Source organism: Meles meles, chromosome 7, assembly GCF_922984935.1.
Source record: "Meles meles chromosome 7, mMelMel3.1 paternal haplotype, whole genome shotgun sequence".
In the NCBI taxonomy this organism is placed as follows: domain Eukaryota; kingdom Metazoa; phylum Chordata; class Mammalia; order Carnivora; family Mustelidae; genus Meles; species Meles meles.
In genome coordinates, this window is record NC_060072.1 from 42,009,509 (window position 1) to 42,029,524 (window position 20,016).

The 20,016-nt window shown below is 39.1% G+C and overlaps 1 protein-coding gene and 1 pseudogene across 1 annotated transcript in view; both read right to left on the reverse strand.

Moving 5' to 3' along the window:
* Positions 1-9,560, reverse strand: part of ZDHHC17 (zinc finger DHHC-type palmitoyltransferase 17) — an 87,314-nt gene extending 77,754 nt beyond the window's left edge. Inside the window, exon 1 of the mRNA XM_046011456.1 lies at positions 8,791-9,560. Coding sequence (XP_045867412.1) covers positions 8,791-8,883 — 93 coding nt within the window. The 5' untranslated portion in view covers positions 8,884-9,560. The remainder of the gene's footprint in view (positions 1-8,790) is intronic.
* A 5,670-nt stretch (positions 9,561-15,230) lies between these two features.
* Positions 15,231-20,016, reverse strand: part of LOC123946326 — a 112,193-nt pseudogene continuing 107,407 nt past the window's right edge.

The following is a 20,016-nucleotide window of genomic DNA, read 5'->3' on the forward strand; positions in this document are numbered from 1 at the left end:
AGCTGTTGAGTCATCAAAAAAAACATGGAGGAAAATTTAATGCATACTACTAAGAAGCCAATCTGAAAAGGCTATATAGTATATGTTTCCAATTACATGACATTAAGGTAAAGGCAAGAATATGGAATCGGTAAAAAGATCAGTAGTTGCCGGAGTTAAAAGGGAAGGAAGGATGAATACAGATTGAGCACAGAGGATTTTTAGGTCAGTGAAACTATTCTATATACTACTGTAGCAATGGATATATGTCATTATACATTTGTCAAAACTCAAAGAATATATACCAAAAGTGAACCCTAACATAATTTATGAACTCTGGGTGATAAAGATGTGTCAATATAGGCTCATAACAATGCAGGGGAGGGTGGTGCACGTGTTGGGGCAGCAAGTATATAGGAAATCTTTATACTTTCTGCTTAGTTTTGCTGTGAACTCAAAACTGGTCTAAAAAATAGAGCCTACTAAAAAAACTTCAAGAATTTTTAAAAAAGTAAATGAGGGTATTTGCAATCATAGCTAACCAGTGCCTGGAAAATAATATTCATTCAACTCATATGACTATATTATCACTTTCACATTGTGCTGCTCTATAAAAAAGGAGCAACTGAATTTAAGCAGTTTAAACATGGATTCAAATTCAGTTCTGGCACTTACCAACAAGGAACTTACTCTCTCTATGCCTCCATTTCCTCATTTGTAAAATAGGTATTAAAAAAGTGAGAAGTAAATGAATGAATATATATGCAAAACTGTTCAGGATAGTGGCTAGCTTAGAGTTATAATTTGACAAATGTTAGCAATTACCATTATTATTAACAAACCAAAGAGATAACATGAAAAGCACACAGTACAATGCCTCCTACATTAAATGTCAAATCAGCTTCTTTCCTCCTCCTGTAATAGAACTTTTCCCACATATCAAATTTGTATCAATGAATGGAGAACAAAATATGAGAGAATTTATAAGAATCACCTCTGGAACTTTTTCAAAATATACATACGAAAAATCCACATATAAATTAGAACCTTTAAGAGGTTTGCATGGAAATAGGTGTATTGTAACGAAGTTCTCCATAAGATTCTAATACATACAAACACAATCCACCTCCCACACAAATCCACGTCTGATAAAGTTACTGAATATCAATGACTAGCGGGATTCAATGTACTGAAACATACATTTGAATATAAATTTCTTGGAGTTTCTACATATTGTCCCAATAAGGGGCTGACAAATACATCCCACAGGTCAAATCCCTGATTTTATATATCAAGTTTTATATATATATCTTATATATATATATATATATATATTATTTATATATCAAGATTTTATATATCAAGTTTTATAGAAACATGGCACACCCAATCATTTCCATATTGTCTTTGGCTGCTCTCATACAACTACCACAAGGCTAAGTAATTGCTACAGAGATTTTATGGCTCACAAACTTGAAAATATTTACTACCCGGCCTTTACAAAAAGTTTCTGCTGGTCTACATTGTTCATACAGAATGCTATTCAGTAACTCAACTAGAACATCATGTAAAAAACTAGATGACTGGAAACAAAGCAAATAAACTGTTCTTTCAATTAAGAAGATAGAGGATAGAAATGATTTTGCCTGCTAGCATTCCTTCTTTAAGGAAACTATTCTCCCCCCAAATCCAACCAAGAGATCTGAGCAAATTACAGGCCCTATTTCATGGTCATAAGAATCAGGAAAACTTACTGCCACTTTCCACTGTGGAATAAGGGAAGACATGAAGTCCTTCTCTAATGGTTAGTTAAAATTTGAGATATGGCCAAAAAAAAAAAAAAAAAAAAAAAAGAAGTCAGCATCCATGTTTCCACTATAGAGAAGAAAGAAGCTGCTCTACATTAGGAGAAAATAGAGCTAAAATCCAGAGATGAGAACAGATAGAAAACAGAGTCTTGGTGACATTCTTGGCTCAAGTTCCAGGTATCCTTGAATCCAAATACATCCCTGCTATCCTAAGTTAGGGTTATGTAAATCAGTAACTTCCCTTTTTTGCCCAAGTACATTTCAAAAGAGTCTGCAACTCAAGGATTCTAACACTAAAGCAACCTCTCTCTTCAGCGCATGGAAGAGTTTTGTTTTTTTTTTTCCCCCATGAAAACAGGGGTAGTTCTGCTCATCCCTCATTAAATCCTAAGTTAACAAATATTGGTAATACAGAAATTTGTTTTTTAAAAAACTGACAAGGGGAGGGGTACCTGGGTGGCTTAGTCAGTTAAGCATCTGCCTTCAGCTCAGGTCATGATCTCAGGGTCCTGGGAAGGAGCCTCCCGCACTGGGCTCCCTGCTCAGCGGGGAGTCTGCTTTTCCCTCTTCCTCTTTGCCTCTCCTCCTGCCCCCTTCATGAACGCACTTTCAATCAAATATAATCTTTAAAAAAAATTTGACAAGGGTATAATACAGTAACATCTCAATCAGTAGTTACTATTTTTCACTTGATTTTTCCTAGTATTAAAGAACTGATTTTTTAAAATATAAGCAATTTAATATATATGCCCAAAACCGCCCCCTGGAGGGTTTTGGAAAACCCTACGCTTCAGGTACATTTAGCATCCTCATCTCCATCTCCTCAATAATCATCACTGATAATCAGAAAGACAAGCTTAAGACATTATAATATTGTGACTTATCAAAGATTCTATATTTAGTGTTTATTAACCCTAGAAAATACAATAATCATATGACAAATTTTCAACAATGATTAAAAAAAAGCAAAAAATATCCCTTTATAACTCAGGAAATTAAGTTCTTTGCAACATCTCCTTTACAGAAAGCTAAAGTTTCATTACAGTTTCAAATTAGCTGCCTGTGTAGTTCTATTTTAAGGGTATTTTTTTTCTATTTTATTGTATTTTATTTTTTTAATTTCTTTTCAGTGTTTCAGAATTTATTGTTTATGCATCAACCCAGTGCTCCAATTTTAATAGAATATACTATCCTACCACTGGAAAATTATTATACTGGATGAGAACCTTATTTGCATATTTTATAAATACAGTATCACCTTGAATCAATTTTTCAAGCTCCAAAGTTTAGAGTATTTGATATTTTATTTTTAAATTACCTACCTGTACTGGAATCTAATTATAAAATAATACTAGAGTTTAGGGGCACCTGGATGGCTCAGTGGGTTAAAGCCTCTGCCTTCGGCTTGGGTCATGATCCCAGAATCCTGGGATCGAGCCCCACATCAGGCTCTCTGCTCAGTGGGGAGCCTGCTTCCTCCTCTCTCTCTGCCTTTGGGGGAGCCTGCTTCCCCCTCTCTCTCTGCCTGCCTCTCTGCATACCTGTGATCTCTGTCTGTGAAATAAATATAATAAAAATCCTTTAAAAAAATAATAATACTAGAGTTAGATGATCCTATGAAAGAGCATTTCACATAATCCTGATACTGAAATGCTTTGTGGATTATGTGTTTCTAAGAGCTGTTAAAAAGCACACTGCATCAAGCTGCCTTAACTAACTAATCCTAACTACCCTAACATAACCTTAGGATACTCTCTAAAGGAAAAGAGGTTTGCCATGAGTTTTTAATTTTTAATAAAATTTTAACAAGCTCACTTTTGTGTGTTGTGAGGGATCTGAAGGCCTACAGTTAATCTTTTGTTATTTTGCAATGCCTTATTTTATATTCCCCATTACTTTGTGGCCTACCAACGCACCAAGATCATACTTAGATGTTCCATAAACTCTCCTCATATCAAAGCACACATTTTTAAGAAAATTAAATAGTATTTTTAAAAGCTTATAATAAAGTCATCTGCCCAACCTCTCCTCATTCCTCAATCAATTTTAATTATCTTAGCTATTTAGTTGTCCATATCCAGTATGTGTATACTACTACTGCTTGCGAATTACTTACTTCTTGCCACAACATTAATACTAACATGTATTGTGTTATTAAGTGCCAGACTCAACTTTATATATATTATCTCACTTAATCTTGACAACAACTTCATGATGTAGGTGCTATTATACTCTCATTTTAGTCTGGAAAATTAGGACACAGTTCAGTAACATGCCCAGGGTCACACAGCTAGTAAGTGGCAACACTAGGATTTAAACTCAACCAGTCACACTTTTAATCTATTATCTTCTTACATCTATCTACTCCACAGTCCATTCTTAAATACTTTTGGGTGATTCTCTCAAACTAAATCAAAACAATAGGCAAAATAAAACAAAGAAGTCAAAACTGTAAAATGGCATTTCTCACAGCCAAATATAATTTTTTGGTTTGCAGGTCAATAGTGTTCAACTTTGGCTTTGCTACAATCTATGAGGTCACCAATTAGTTGCACTTTCATTTTATATCTATTGATTCAGTGGTTACTATGCTTAAGGTACAGTATTTTTAAACCTAAATTACAACTACGTGATCTATAGCATTCTTCCTGAATAAAAAAAAGGCATCAGATTCTAAAGACTTTCAGAAAGATATGCTTTAAAGGGAAAGAGTATGCCAGTAATCTTATAAGAAGAAGAAAAAAATTTTCAAAGGAATTTTCTATCTACTTTCTGAAAGCAAAAGTAAATGATTTATTTATGTGTACACATGTATATCCCTAACTACATAATAGGACAAAAAATAGTAATGGGAAAAGGCAAAATCATTTTCACTAAAGAAAAACTTGAAAAAAGAGATTTTATAAAATCTGATGCTAAGAAAAGTAGTAATACTTACCGTTTTAAACAAAGAAAAAAATGAGACTCGAATATGAACAAAATTAATGTGAAGCAAAAAAAAAGTGCCATTTTAAAAAAGAGAGAAACTAGAGAAAAGGCAGTAACTGAAATTTTGAAATTGAGGGGAAAAAAAAAGGAAACAAACAAGAGATGAAAGCCCTAGATAATCTAGGCAATCCAGTTCAAAGCTCTGTGTCAGATCTTGCTGAAACAGAGGGCCTCCATAATAATACTCTGGCAAAAGGAGGTACTGCGGTCTCATTCTATGAAAGAGCTAGGAAGGCTTACTGAGATTATACTAGTAGATGAAACGGAAGATTGGTGATAGCAAGTTAGCTGGATTGTACACCAACATATGGTCTCTATCTTGTTGCTGAAGTCATTCTTCTAACCATCTGAGGTGACAGAAATCTGATACTGCTTATAGGCTACACTAACCAATTCAGCACTTATTTGGCTTCTATTAAGTATTTCACATGTGTATGTATTCCCAACTACATCATTAACTTCTGGAGAGCAGAAGCTATCTTAGCTATTTTATTTTCACCCATATAAAAGCACAATGCTATGCATGTAGCAGATAGATACTCAAACCTACTGATTCTGAAAAATCACAACAATCACAACACTAGAGTTTAAAGAAATCTTAAGCATAAGCAAGATCTAGTCTAGCCTCTTTATCTTTTTATCTGAGATCAGGACCTGAGCAGAGATAAGAGTCAGACATTAACCGACTGAGCCACTCAGGTGTCCCTACCCTATCTCAACAGCAAAGAAACTAAAACTACTTAAATGTCCAAAAGTCTAAAGTCACAGAGCTAGGATTAACACCCTAATCCCATGATAATCAGTTCATCTTTTTCCAAAGAGCCTCTAATTGTTCCATTATGATAAAATGAATAATCACCTACTTCATCAGAAAACAATAGCACCAGTATTCACTACACGCTAGGGCTTTCAGAAAGTCAGATTTGCTTGGCAGCCTATGTGCCTTAGTCTGGGATGAGTGCTTTATAAACATTATATAAACATTTATAAACTTTATTTTTTTTTACTTAATACTCCCAGTAAACACTCTAAGAGGTATTAACCTAATTTTACAAATGTAAATTGACCATGATAACAAGTGGCAGAACCTAGATTCTGCTTGTCACAAATGGCTCTTAACCACTATCCTTTACTACCTCTTGTTGGTATTTAATACAAAAATCCCAAAGTCTCAAGAGTCCAGCAAAGTACCTAACCTAAACGAAATAAAGAAATGTTTAAAACACTGACTTAATGGATGGGTCATTTAATTAATTAAAAAGTAAGGCTCTCTCACAGTAAATACCTCTAAAAAGAAGGTTTCACTGTTCATCTAATTACATAATCCCCTGAGAAAAGGTTTAACAGTGACCAGTTTGCATACTAACAAAAGATTTAAGGAATGGCTAATTTCTTACAAATAATTCATCTGTTCAGCAAATATTAAGTGAGAAACTATTTTTGTGACACAGTGTTAAGTATGAAGATAAATAAAATAAAACTTGCTCCTACAAGATTCTATTCCATAAAATAAAACCCACACAAGTCTCTAAATCATTTACCAAAACCAAAATACATGTGGATATCTCCCTCCTTCTTCTGGGAAAAGAAAAAGAAATAACATTAACTAAGCACCTACAATGTGCCAGTTCTTAATCCTTAACATAGTCTCACCTAATCCCTTACAGCTAACTGAACCAGGCCACATCTCCATTTCTGATGAACAAATTTGGGCTTTAAAAGATTAAGTACTTGTCTCAGGCCCCTTAGCTAATTACAACAAGTTATAGAATTGGAACCTAAGTCTGTCTGACCAAAAGTCTATGCTCTCTCCTAAAAAGAGTTAAAACTATTATTATTTTATTTGCTCACCAAGCCAGAGAATGGGTTTCTTTCCAAGGGAGACTGAAAACACTGCTTATTTTAACAACAAAAAAAGAATACATTATCACAATCCTCACAATAGCCTATCAGTTATTATCATTTCATACCATTATTATAAATGATGAAGCCAGAGCTCAGAGAAGTAGCTTGCTCAAGAACATAATGCAAGGAAGCAGAACTTTACATATCTGCACCAGGTCTGCATGCAACATTAACCACAGAAAAAATGCAGAAAGACCTTAGCTCTTATAATTCTAATCTTAAGATTCAAAACATCTAAACTAATCAGACATTGTGTTTGCTAGTGAAAAAGAATGGCAGGTATCACCTTTATCAACTTCCTTTTTCAACGATAAGCTGATTTTCTAATAATATTCTTTTAAATGGCAACCTGAAGACTGGTCTCTAAATTTCAAGCCTACAGGCCATTTCATTACTACAAGCAGTATCTCTCTGATTTTGTTAGTTAAAATTATTCCTAAGGTACCAAACAACGTACTAGTTCACAAAGCAAACGTTTATTAAACGAACAGTATGTTAAAATATATAAAATCAACATTTAAGTATTTGAAACTGTCACAGGAATAGATGAATAGAAATGTTCCTTAGAAACATTTTTTATCATCTGAAAACTTTGTTTCCTGGCATATTTTTAAGGCCTAGGTGTGAACGAAAAGAAGGATGTGTCCAATGCCAGTTCTAAATATGGTACTACCTTGGTCACAAAAATATTTAGTTTTACTGTACAGCTCTATTTCTTAGAAATCCAGAGGAGCTTTTTCGATTGAGAGTGGCTCGAGCATATTCCTTTGGAAACATCCCATCTGTTTCTGGTAAATCAAAGTGATGAATAAGAGAGTGGTTGAATACTAATACATAGCATGTTTAAGTGTGCGTCTTTATTTACATTTTACTAAACAATAAAAACAACGCTTTAACCCAAATTTCAGAAATAAGTAGAATCATTCTACTGCAAAGTAACCAGGTAGAGGGGCGCCTGGGTGGCTCGGTGGATTAAGCCACTGCCTTCGGCTCAGGTCATGATCTCAGGGTCCTGGGATCGAGCCCCACGTCGGGCTCTCTGCTCCGCAGGGAGCCTGCTTCCTCCTCTCTCTCTGCCTGCCTCTCTGCCTAGTTGTGATTTCTCTCTGTTAAATAAATAAAATATTAAAAAAAAAAGTAACCAGGTAGATACTTCCATGTTTGTTCCCCCCCACAACAACACAAAGATTGTCTTCTTCCCTTAACCTCTAAAAAACTACAGGAGTTTTTCAGGAAGCTTTGCTGCTGCCTGATCCGCACCTAACCGTGGATCATTAGAAACTGGAATGCATCACAAATTACTTCCAGTACTGAACTAGCACTAGCTCAGCTATAAACTAAGAGGTAAACAAGTACAGAATGTGACTGATCCTGGAGCAGGGCACTGTTTACTTACATGGGAAGATACTCATGTTGTGATGGGAAACGTGTTGCACTGTCCTCCCCTGGCTCCAAAAAAACAAACAAAACAAAAACAAACGGTACTTTGACAAGCTAGTGTAAGCGTGGGTCTATTCCCAAAAGTTCTGACCTCTCTCTTTAATCGCTTAAGGACAAACGCTCAAATGAGGACATCCGACACAAGGTGCCCGAGGTGCTGCCTATGGCATAACCTGGAAGGACACCACTTTTACCCAAAAACTGTTCTCCCCCACAGTGATGAGCTACATGGGAGGAACAGATACTGTCATTCACCCTAACGAAGCAAAAGAGAAGAAATCAAAACCAAACGCGCTCCCTCCTCGCCCCCGAGAAGCTTGGAGCCCGACTAGGGGCGTAAGTTGCGGTTCCAATCCAGCACCAGGCCCCCGTCGCCGGTGCACTCACGAGCAGCGTGGCGACGGAGCAGAACCAACAACATCTCCACCTCTGTCCCCTGGGCACAGCCAGGGACTGCGTCCCAAAGCCCGCCCCGACCAGGCCCGCCCCGCTATCTCCACCCCGTTATCCGCTCGCAGCTGCGCTCGGGCCTGGATTTGCCTCCCCGCCCTCCCCAACTTCGGCACGTTCCACCACCCCCACACGGTTAGGCCCCAGCCCTCCGCAAGTCCGGGGCGGCGGAAAGGTCGGAGCCCGAAGGGCGAAGAATGCGCTCGGTGCAGTTCCTCACCTCTGGATGGAGAAGAGGCACGCAGCCCGCTTCGGTATCGTACTCATCCGGGCCGTCCGCCATCTTGGTATTAAATCCCTCCTCCCGCTGCATGCCGGGAGAAAGCGTTTCACCCTCGCAGGGCTTGGGCGCAGCGGAGGGCACGCGCGAGGGCGAGCTCCAGCCCCGCGGGAGGCGATGCGGCCGCCTCCTCCGCCTCCTACCCCTCCCCCCGGGCCGCCCCCTTGGCCCCCACCCCCTCCTCGGAGGGCGGGGGTCCTTACGCGCGTGCGCGCGCGCGCGCGAACCGGGCCGGCCCCGAGCCGGAGCGCGCTCTGCTGCACTGCGCCGGGCCAGACGGGCGGAAGACTCTGGGCGTGGGCAGCGCGGCCCGGGGGCGGGCCCCCGGGCACGAGGCAGATGTGCGCCACTATCCGCTCGAGGGAGGCGGCCAAGGGGCGACTCAGTAACGTGGGAAACCTGGCGGCCCCGTGGGAGCAAGATGGAACTGCGGCGCCGCACAGCGGAGGACTGGAGGCCCAGTGTTCCCGAGGCGGCGCACGCCCACGAGCACCTTGACCGGCTCTGAGACCCCCGGGACTGCTTCCCAGAGACCCGGGGCGGAACCTTTACCCGGCTCCAGGTACAAGACTTCGGGATGTTAGACTTGAATGAAGACGTTCGTCGCTCCTGAAGACGATAGACGCGCTCCCTTCCTCCATACTCAAAAAGGTCATCCCGCAATTTATGCCTCCGGGAGGTGCCCGGAAAAACGGTGCAGTTTGGGGCTTCCTCCTAGAGAAGCCTTTTTTAAATGACCCAACCTGCCTTCGTTGGTCTTGAATTAACAGTAATTACATAAAAAATGTACACCCGCAAAGCCCACACACCCCCGTCTGCTACATTTTAATGTAACCCAGAAATGCAGAACCTGTCATTTAAACTGAATTCTCTGAAATTCGACCCCGATAAAATGACCAAAGCCATTTTTGAATGGATATTGGGGTTTTATGATGCGCGGGGGCTGGGGGAATTCCTTCCTAGGTACGTGGTGATGGAAAAATTATAGAAAACATGTATCTGTTTTTAGCTATTAAAAACTGTTAATCTAAACTGTTAAGAGGAAGATTTAGCAGACATCACAAAACATGACAATAAAGATCGTGATACTAACCTGTTTCCGTTAAAGCCAAAGCAGCCAAGACCACTAGGAAGCCTGCCATCTGATAAGGTCAGATTTATGTGTAAATCAGGAGGAAGGGCACCCCAGTGGAAGCATGGAGACCACGGGAAAGGGGAGGATGAAGTGTCTTTCGTAAGGTTTAGGTTCCCGCCAAAGGGAGTCAGGAGCGTCTAGGGAGAAGGAATACCAGTTCCGGATTGGACGCTGTTTGTGAGGTGGAACTAGGAAAAGCAGGGATTAATTGGGGATTGAACGCTTTCATGAGGAGAGGACCGTTTACTAATTGGGTGCACCCAGTAATAAATAAAAATAGTTAAGTAGCTAGTAATAGTTAGGTATTAGCTATTAAAGAGCCAGATATTAGCTAAAGAATAGCTATTAAATAGCTGCATAGCTAATAAATAGCCATGGCGTCATTTATAAGAGAGCAGCATCACTCAGAGAGGTGGATACAGCTTTTTACAGTTGCTGCATGGCCATGGTAAGAGCAAGGTTCTCTGTTAACTTTGCAGCCGGCGTATCTGTCTCTGTCTTCTGGCACTGCTGCTTTTTCTCATTTCAGTCTGAGCTGATTTTAATTCTTTTGGTCCTAGCCCAGAGGAAGAATTATGGTTTGACTCTTTCACCCAGCATGCAGAACTAGACAGAATTAGGGTTCTCCCTTTGGAACTCCAAACTGCTTTTAGATGCATTTTATCATGGACAGAAGTAATTTTCACCTCAATAATCAATTTTCATCTTGCTCCTCCTTACCCTATATCATGCATTTACTGGAAATAGAAGATGAGAGTAAAGGAAAAAAAACAATTGGGAGGTGGGATAAAGAAAATACTGAATTGTGGGGAAGTGACATAGAGGCAAGTATAGATGACAGCAAAGAATGTTTCATGGGTGCCCCTATATTAGGAACATTGGGGTATATGAGTTTTCACAAAATGGAAATCTTTAGCCTTCCCAGAGATCACTGCTGTATGACTGAAAACAATAGTTATTAAGAAAGAAAGAAATTAGGAGTAAGAGCAGCTATTCTTGGGAAAATATGTTGAAGGTGAGGCTTGGGTGTAGCGAAATGAACCCTATAGATATAATCAGGGTCCATCTTGGTAATTGCAGAGTTCTCATCTACATGCAGATTTGAGACAGTGTATTCAAGGTACTGTGAAGGACAGCCAAGAAAGTAGACATGTCAATAAGTTGGCAGAAGAATAGCATAGAATTATGAAGGTATGCAAAATAGTTGCTGAAAGAATAAAATACGAAGAGAAAGTAGACCTTGTTGAAAGCATTACGAAATGGATTTAGAAGCAGACAGAGAGGAATGGGGAATTATTGTGTAGATGTAGCTTCGTGTAACATCAGAGACTGCTAGAACTAAAGACATCATTAGAGGTCATCCAGTTCTAGTCAAACTCTAATGTTAATTTCACAAATGGGGAAATGATAATTGGGGAATTTAAGAAACCTGCTTAAAGTCATAAAACTAGAAAGTAGCAGAATCATGTCTAGAAGCCTCCTAACTCTTCCCATCTACTGTTCTTAGTTCTACCCCACACATTTTCTGTGGTAATTATCCTCAGTGAATGAATACTTTATTAAACACTTATTCTGTGAAATGCTAGAATTAGTAACCACAACAGAGAGATGATTTTTAAGATACCAGATTATTCGACTTAGATAAATGCAGTTCCATAGTTACAGTCCTTTGAATTCTAATGAGATCCATTGAGTGTAAGATTTTCCTATAAGCCATTTCATAAATGTCTGTATCTCATTAGAATTGTGGACTCTAGAACCAGATAAGATACTACATACTTAAAACTGGGATGAGGCAAAGTATTGCTATTTTAACACAGAAAAGCAGGCACAAACAGCAATATTCTATAATTCTATTTTAAATGAAATGAAAACAATATTTTTGCACTCATCTTCTGTAGGAATCACTGATATAAATAAAATTAAGCTGGAGAATTAAAGGAAACGTGGAATTTGACGTGTGATAGCCAGCTGCTAAGCAAACTGTTCTCATCTCCCGGTATTCACACTTTAGGGTAGTGCCATCCACACTAAATAGGGCTGATAAGCATAACCAATAAGATATTGCAGAAAAATTGTGTGACTTTGGAAGCTGGATCATAAAAGGCATTGTGGATTCTGTCTTATTTTCTCTTGGATTTTATCCTGGGGGATCTAGCTGCCACGTCATGAAGACACTCATGCAGCCCCTACGGAGAGATCCACATGGCAAGGAAGTGGAGCCTCCTGCCAACAGCCAGCATTGACTTGGCAGACTTGTGAATGAGCCACCTTAATAGCAGATCTTCTAGCCCTCGTCAGGCCTTCAGATGATTGCAACACCAGCTGACATCTCTGCTGTAAGCTCATGAGAGACCCTGATCCAGAACCACACACCTAAACTGCACCATGATCTAAATTGTGTAAAATATTAAGTGTTTATTTTATATATATATATATATATATATATATATATAAAATACGAAGTAAATAATACAGTATGTAAAGCCTGAAACCCTGAAATCATTTACAGAGTTACATGTTTATAAGAATACAACAGGATGGAAACATCGATCTTGATTTAAAAAACTGTTCGATTTTTTCCTAAGTTCTACTCCCTTAAAAGGAATGTATAACTGAATTTGGGTTTTTTCTTTGTTTATTTATTTTTGTTTTTTAAGTAGGCCTCACATCCAACATGGAGCCAAATATGGGGCTTGAACTCTTACCCTGAGGTAAAGACCTGAGCTTAGATCAAGAGTCAGACTCTTAACCTACGAACCCACACAGATGCCCTTGTTACTTTTGGTGGGGGACAAGGAAGTGTGGCATGCAAATTCTTCCTTTCCAAGGAATGTTTAAAAACTGAGCTGGTCACATCCCTAAAGAGAATGGAATCAGTACTAGTAACTTGGGGTCAGCCTTCAAGGACCATCAGTGTGAAGGATAATGGAACTTTGTGTTGAAAAATAATGTGGATTTGAAATGACAGTGTATATATTGAAGGGAAACAAGGAGAAAGGATTGTCCAGGTAACAAGAGTATGGCATGCTGGATCTGAACTTGTCTAAGAAAATATCCTGCCTCCAGGAAATGGAGAGTTGGGGGAAGTGAGTGCACTCATAGAAGAAGACAAGAAGAGTCCCCTTTGAAGGCACGTTGAGCGTGCAGGATCCTCATGGATCAGAGCCCTTTGCAACACCCATTCTGTACATGGAAGCAAATTTTTCTTGATAAGCACCAGGGCTCCATCATTTTACTACTCTTTAGGAATACAAGGTATGGCCATGCCAGACAATGCCACTAAAGTTTTATTTTACTCTTTGTCTTTTGGCTCTCTACCCTCTGCAGTGTTCCTGGGCACCTCTGAGCCCAAAAAGATCACATGAGCACCTGCCTAAGAAAGGCTCAAGTGAACAAGCTTGAGACTAAAACAGCAATCAGTGAAAGCCCTTATATGCATATGCACTTATTTTTACTGGAGAGAGAATCTCTATAGCTTTCATCAGATTTTCAAGTGGGTATATGATCCAAAAAAGGTTGCTCAAATCTAGAAACATTTAAAATGTGAAATCTCCATTTTTTTTTTTAGAAGTGCTGCTCCCTTTTACATAAATGAAAATTTATATTGGGCATTTTTACTATATTACTATGTTATTTACATGGTATTAACTTACATGAGTGATTTGCAAATGACAATCTACATGAGGACAAGAATACCAATCCTATACATAATACTTAGCATATTGCTTTCTCAAAGTAGTTATTCCATAATTATGTTACATGATTGGATAATAAATGAAGAAAAAAAAGAAAGCATATATGAGCCTTTATATGAATAAAATTCCACATAATTTATTTCTATAGTGGGGAAAAGATGCATTTATACCAACTTTGTTAGGATTCAGATAGTATGTTTTGGTTTAAAATAGAAAATGAACTGGAGTGTGCTTGTTAATTAGCATTACCCCTTCTTCCTACTACCCACCCCCCAGTCCATTATTTGCTCTTTTTTGCCTTATGCTCCAGCAAACTGATCACCAAGGACTGCATATCCTGTGCTATCTGGCCAAGTTGGCTGCTGTTTGGGTTTGGCTGAGGGAGGCACTGGCATAAGAAATAGGTCGGAGTATTTCTGCCCACCTCTTCCCCCTTCCCCTGCTTTAACAAACCATCTCTGTCAGCAGCCTCATCCCTCTTAGGCTGTAGTGCCTACCTGGTGGTCCCTCTTCTACAGTTCCAGCTGGCAGCTGGCTCTCTTTCCCATATCCCCTCAGCCTGAGGAGTATTGTTAGTCTGTGGGTGTCGACCAGCCTTCCTTATTCCCTTCACCCTACCCACATCACTGTATGTAGTACTTTCACTAACACTTCTTTCTTTGAGTCATGTAGAGGGAATTCTATTTCCTGGAAGGGCCCTGACTGATGATATACATTCTACGTACCAGTAGTTGTTCTAAGTCCTTCATGTACGTGATCCCGCTTAATCCTTATATGAAGCCTAAGAAGTAAATACTGTAAATATCTCCCTTTTACAGGTAAATTGACCCTTTAGAGTGAATTAATACGATGGCTACATGGGATTCTGTGGGACATCTACATATTAGGTAGTTTGCAAACAAATAATGATGCGTCAACAGGCCCTGAAATCAAATATGTAGACAACAACTAATAAGCTGTTAGGTTGCTATATGCTAGTTGGTTATGTTATGACTGGATAGAAAGATACACTTCCGTTGCCATAAAATTACCTCTTTGACCCAATGTCAAATACACTATTTATTTGCTTTTCTATGACAGTTCAACAATTGCAGAAAACTTTTTTGTCATTGACTATCTAATAGTACTTAAAATTAGTCACAACTTTAAGAGGAAATGAAGCTAATTACTATTAAAAATACATCTTTTTTGTTGCTACCGTTAGGCAATGAAAACAACTGAGAGAAGCTTTGTGCCATAGCCCTCTGTTTGAGTCAGGAAATACAGAAGTCAAAACGTGTTTTCGGTCATCTTCCACATCTTTTCCACATCTCTGCCTATCCTCTGCTTGCCCCATGTATGCTGCAATATAGTTAGTGTCATTTATGTTTTTCAGAATGGCTGCTGGACTTCAGGAGTACAGATCAAACCCATGCCAGGAACAGATAGGGTGCTCTTCACGCTTTGTCTTAAAAAAAGAATAAGGCTTTGATTGTTGTCGTGCATGAAGGAAATGGCCCCAACTATGACATCCATTCTTTTGTCACCCAGATTCTAGAACAAGATACTCATGTTTCAGACATATTTAACTTAGTAATGGAAAGGGTAACCATTGGGCTAATAGGGCCTTGACTCACTGTGCTGGACTTCTGCCAAGGCTCCTGTTTAAGAGAATATTAAAAGATGTAAACTTTTATAGCAGGATTTCATTAGGGCAGTATGAAAGTATGGAAGCTATTGTAGATCTAGCCAGGCCACACCCATAATGTTCCCCAGCATTCCTGTCCCTGACCTCTTCCCCAGGCTTCTGGCCTATCTTTGGTGAGAGAGATCCTGAATGATTTTTGTCTCCTAAGGCCATGAGAACAGGTACCAGAGGCTTTTCTCTATCTTATTTATACCTAAGAATCAAACAGAAATCTGACTACAGTTGGCTCAACAGCTTTCTTTCATTTAGGAAACAGTTTAGTAAATCAAACATTTTCTATCCAGATCTTCCAGGCTAGTCAGACTACCTGGCTTTGAATCCCAATTCTACCATCTTAATTCTGTGACCTGAGAAAAGTTACATACAGTCTCTGGGTATAACATGTGTACATGGTAGCCATGTCATTTCTTTTCATCTTGCTCAGGGTTAAATAGTCTGACAGACATTCTATTTGCTGTAATATGGTGTGGATGATGTTTTTACTTCCTTTCCTTCATCTCTGAGTCCAGTTTGGCTTCCACTCGATTTCTTTTAGCAGAGTATTTCAACTTCTGTTTACTTCTCTGTACCACAAGGAAATGGTAGGAAGGAGAGATAAGCTCTGAAAGATAAAACTTGCATTAGAAAACCCCTGCCAGCTCTCTTTGCTGAGTATGTTTGTCCTAGCTAAGGATTATATCTTATTCCCTTTAAAAAAAAATATCCTCGGGGGGCACCTGGGTGGCTCAGTGGGTTAGGTCTCTGCCTTTGACTCAGGTCATGATCTCAGGGTCCTGGGATCGAGCCCCGCGTCAGGCTCTCTGCTCAGCGGGGAGCCTGCTTCCTCCTCTCTCTCTCTGCCTGCCTCTCTGCCTACTTGTGATTTCTGTCAAATAAATAAAATCTTTAAAAAAAAAAATATCCTCGGACATCAGATAGTCTCCCCATTTTAGTGAATAGCCCTTTTTGAGTCAGACCCCTAGTTCACTTTCCCCATATCACCAGCCTTTCTTTCATCTATTTCTGTAATGTACAGTGAGAAAATGAAAAATATAAGGAGATGCATTGGGTTTATTTCTCTACAAATTTGGAGATATTTGTGCTAATCTCATAATTTGGTACTTGTTTCAGAATGTTGTGTTTGTGTGTCTGCAAGTTTTTTGGTTTTTCTTTTTTTAACTTTAGAGTATGCCCCTTTCATTTTTTGGTTGCTAAACTGGTGAATTTTCTAGGCCTTTTTTTGAGGGGGAGGGGGTAGGTATTAAGGAGAAAAAGTTTCTTGGGCACTTTTAGTTGGCCACCTGGACTTTCAAAAATCCCCAACCCATGAGAGTTTTCCTCCATACCCAGTTAACTTTTGATATGCTGACATAACCAGATGTCTCTATAGAATAGAGACTCTAGAGAGATATTCCCCTATCCCCTATCTCTAGAATCTAGAGAATATTCCCCTATCACTGAATCTGGAGAATCCCCCTAACTCCTTCCCACCTCATTGCTGAGGTTGGGTTCTAACTAGTTACCTCTCTAATGGCATGATTTTACCTACTTTCATTCTCTGAGATTAATCTCAGATTCAACTTTTGGGATACTTGCTGTTAAATTCTTCTATCATAAGAAGGCACTGGAAACTATAGATTTCCAAGCATACATACACATAATTTTGCATAAATGTCAAAGGGTTCAAGACTCCCTGAGCAAGAACCTCAGGTTGGGGAAAAAAAAAAATCCCAAACCAGCTTTAGTTCTTGAGTAATGTCTTTAAGCTATAAAGGACTTTGAGAAGTCATCTAGTTTACAGCCTTCAGACAAAATCATTCTCAGTAAATGTGGTATATAGAGTCTATTATAAGAAACTGAACACTGATTCTGGCTTTACAGATAATTAACTGAATGATCTTTGTCACTTTAATTTCTCAGCCTCAGTTTTGTCATCTGTAAAATGAAGGGACTTGGAATAGGAGCTCTCTCCACTCTCTTTCATCTTTATGATTCTAACGATAATACCATCCTACACAGATGATTATTTCCTTTTAAACTGTCACAATGGAGATGCCTGGATGGCTCAGTCAGTTAAGCATATGCCTTTGGCTCAGGTCATGATCCCAGGGTCCTGGGATGGAGTCCAGCATCAGGCTCCTTGCAGGGAGCCTGCTGCTCCCCCTGCTTGTGTGCACATGCTCTCTCTCGACGAATAAATAAATAAAAATCTTTATAATAAAATACAATAAGCTGTCATAATGAAAAGTCCACAGTGTGTGTAATTAACCTCTGTTCCATTATGTTCTGTTTGTAATTGTTTTTACTATTAGAAATTTCTTGCTGATTGCTATCCTAAATCCCTCATGCTGTAGATCTTCTTTTTATTTTATTTTCTTCTCAGTATTCTTATTATTCTCTTATATTTTCCTTACCCAAATCATTCCCAGACAGTTAAGTCTCACAAGTGGAACTTAAGGAAGGACTTCCATTACTAATTACCCTTTTTCCCACTTTTAAATCATTAATACATGGTAATTGAGACAAGACACAGTCGTAATGACGAAAGGCAATGCATTAAATATTCTGTCTCTCAGAAAGGTAAGAGGAGCTAAACTATTATAGTTGCAGTATCTGTTATTCTCTGTTCTTCTAGATTATACTTTACTGAGCTTCACTCAGGTAGAAGGTGGCATAGATAAAGATACCACATTAAGAGAATAAAATAGAAGTGAAATCATTTATCTGAATCTAGGGCCTTACCACATCTTAGGCATCAGCTTTGAGTTGCAGCATCTCCAGAATCCTGCAGAGTCTTATTCACAATACTTGCTTATCTAAACATCAACAATTTTCTATTTTTAAATCAGCTTTTCAATCTGAAAAGTAATAATTGCATATCCTTTAAAACATTTAAATAATAAGGTAATACCTACAATTAAAATTAAGTCTCTTTTTCCTCCCCATTCATTCCAATAACACTTTCCAGAGTTAATCATAATTAATCAGTCTTCCCCCAGATTTTAATGTATATACCTATATATCCTTAAGATGACATTCTAACTGTAAAAACTGTCCCATACTTTGATTTTTTTCCACTTAAGAATTTGACTTGGATATCCTTCCATCGCAGCATTTATAGTTCTATGTTATTCTATTTAGTGGCTTAAGTAGTATTCTTCTGGATCCTTTAGTATCAGAATATTTTTGGCTTCAAGTAACAGAAAACTTGACCAAAAGTGGCTTATATGATAAGGACCTTTATTGTTTCTTACAACAAGAAGTCTATAGTCAAGCTAATTAACACTTGAGTAATTTCATGAAGATTCAAGTATTTTCCAGGTTAATGCCACAGCTCATTAATATTATGAAGATTCAGATTCTTTCTTTCTACTCACTATTCTCAGTAAAAAGGCAAGAAGCCTCATGGTCACAATATGGTTAGAGCAGCTATAGACATTATTCATCATCAGCAGTATCTACAGGCAATAAAAGGACTGTTCTTTCTCATATGCCTCTTTTTTAAATCAAGGAAAGCTTGCAGCAAACCAATCCTCAAGTTGCATTGGTCAAGATGCAACTACCTGTCCATGCTAAAGCCAATCTTCAGCAAAGGAAATTAGACCATCCTGATTTAACTTATACAAAGAGTTGACAAGCTATGGCTTATGAGCAAATCTGGCTCTTTGCCAGATTTTTTTGTACAGGCCATGGACTATGGTTTTTACAGTCTTAAATAGTTGCAAAATATCAAAAGAAGATTAATACTTTGCGATACAGAAAAATTTAAGTGACTTCCGGGGAAGATGGCTTGCCTCATCCATTGAATACAGGTAGATAATATCCATATCACTATAAATAACCCAGAAAATGACCTGAAGACTGGCAGAACAGACTCTCCAAGCTAAATGGAGAGAAGCGACCATGTCAAATAGGATAGGAAGGGCAGAGGCACAATCAGGAGCCAAGCAAACTCACAGGACTGTCCAAAGAAGGGAGGGATGTCCAAAGAATGGAGAGGGGTGAGGAGAAGACCCCACCCCAGCCATGGGGGACCTGCACTGGAAAGATGAATTCCCTTAATATTTGGCTTTAAAAACCGGAAGGACCTAGCTTTGCAAATTCTTGCAGATTAGTGGAGTTTATCACCTGGAACTTTAACACATGAGAGAACTGAGAGGGTGATTGAAAATTGATTCCCTCCCTGCCCTTAAAAAGACAACACAATAGGGGCACCTGGGTTGCTCAATTGTTAAGCCTCTCCTTCGCTTCAGCTCAATCATGATCCCGGGGTCCTGGGACCAACCCTCCACCCAGCCCCACCTCCCGACCCCCTCACCCCGGAATTAGGCTCCCCGCTCAGCAGGAACCCTGCTTCTCCCTCTCACTCCCCCTGCTTATGTTCCCTCCCTTGCTGTGTCTCTCTGTGTCAAATAAATAAATAATCTTAAAACACACACACACACAAACACACACATACGCGCGCGCGCGCACACACACACACACAAAACAGCCCCATGGAAATATAGCATAGAAGCTACAGTTTGAAAAATGCCTGGGATATATGGGAGGAAAAGTTTACTAACCTCAGAGCCTGTACTGGAGGGGCAGGGGTCTTTGGGAGACTTCACCAACAACAAAGGAGCTGGAGGGCGCCATTTCCCTCCCCTGCGCCCCACCCTAGATAC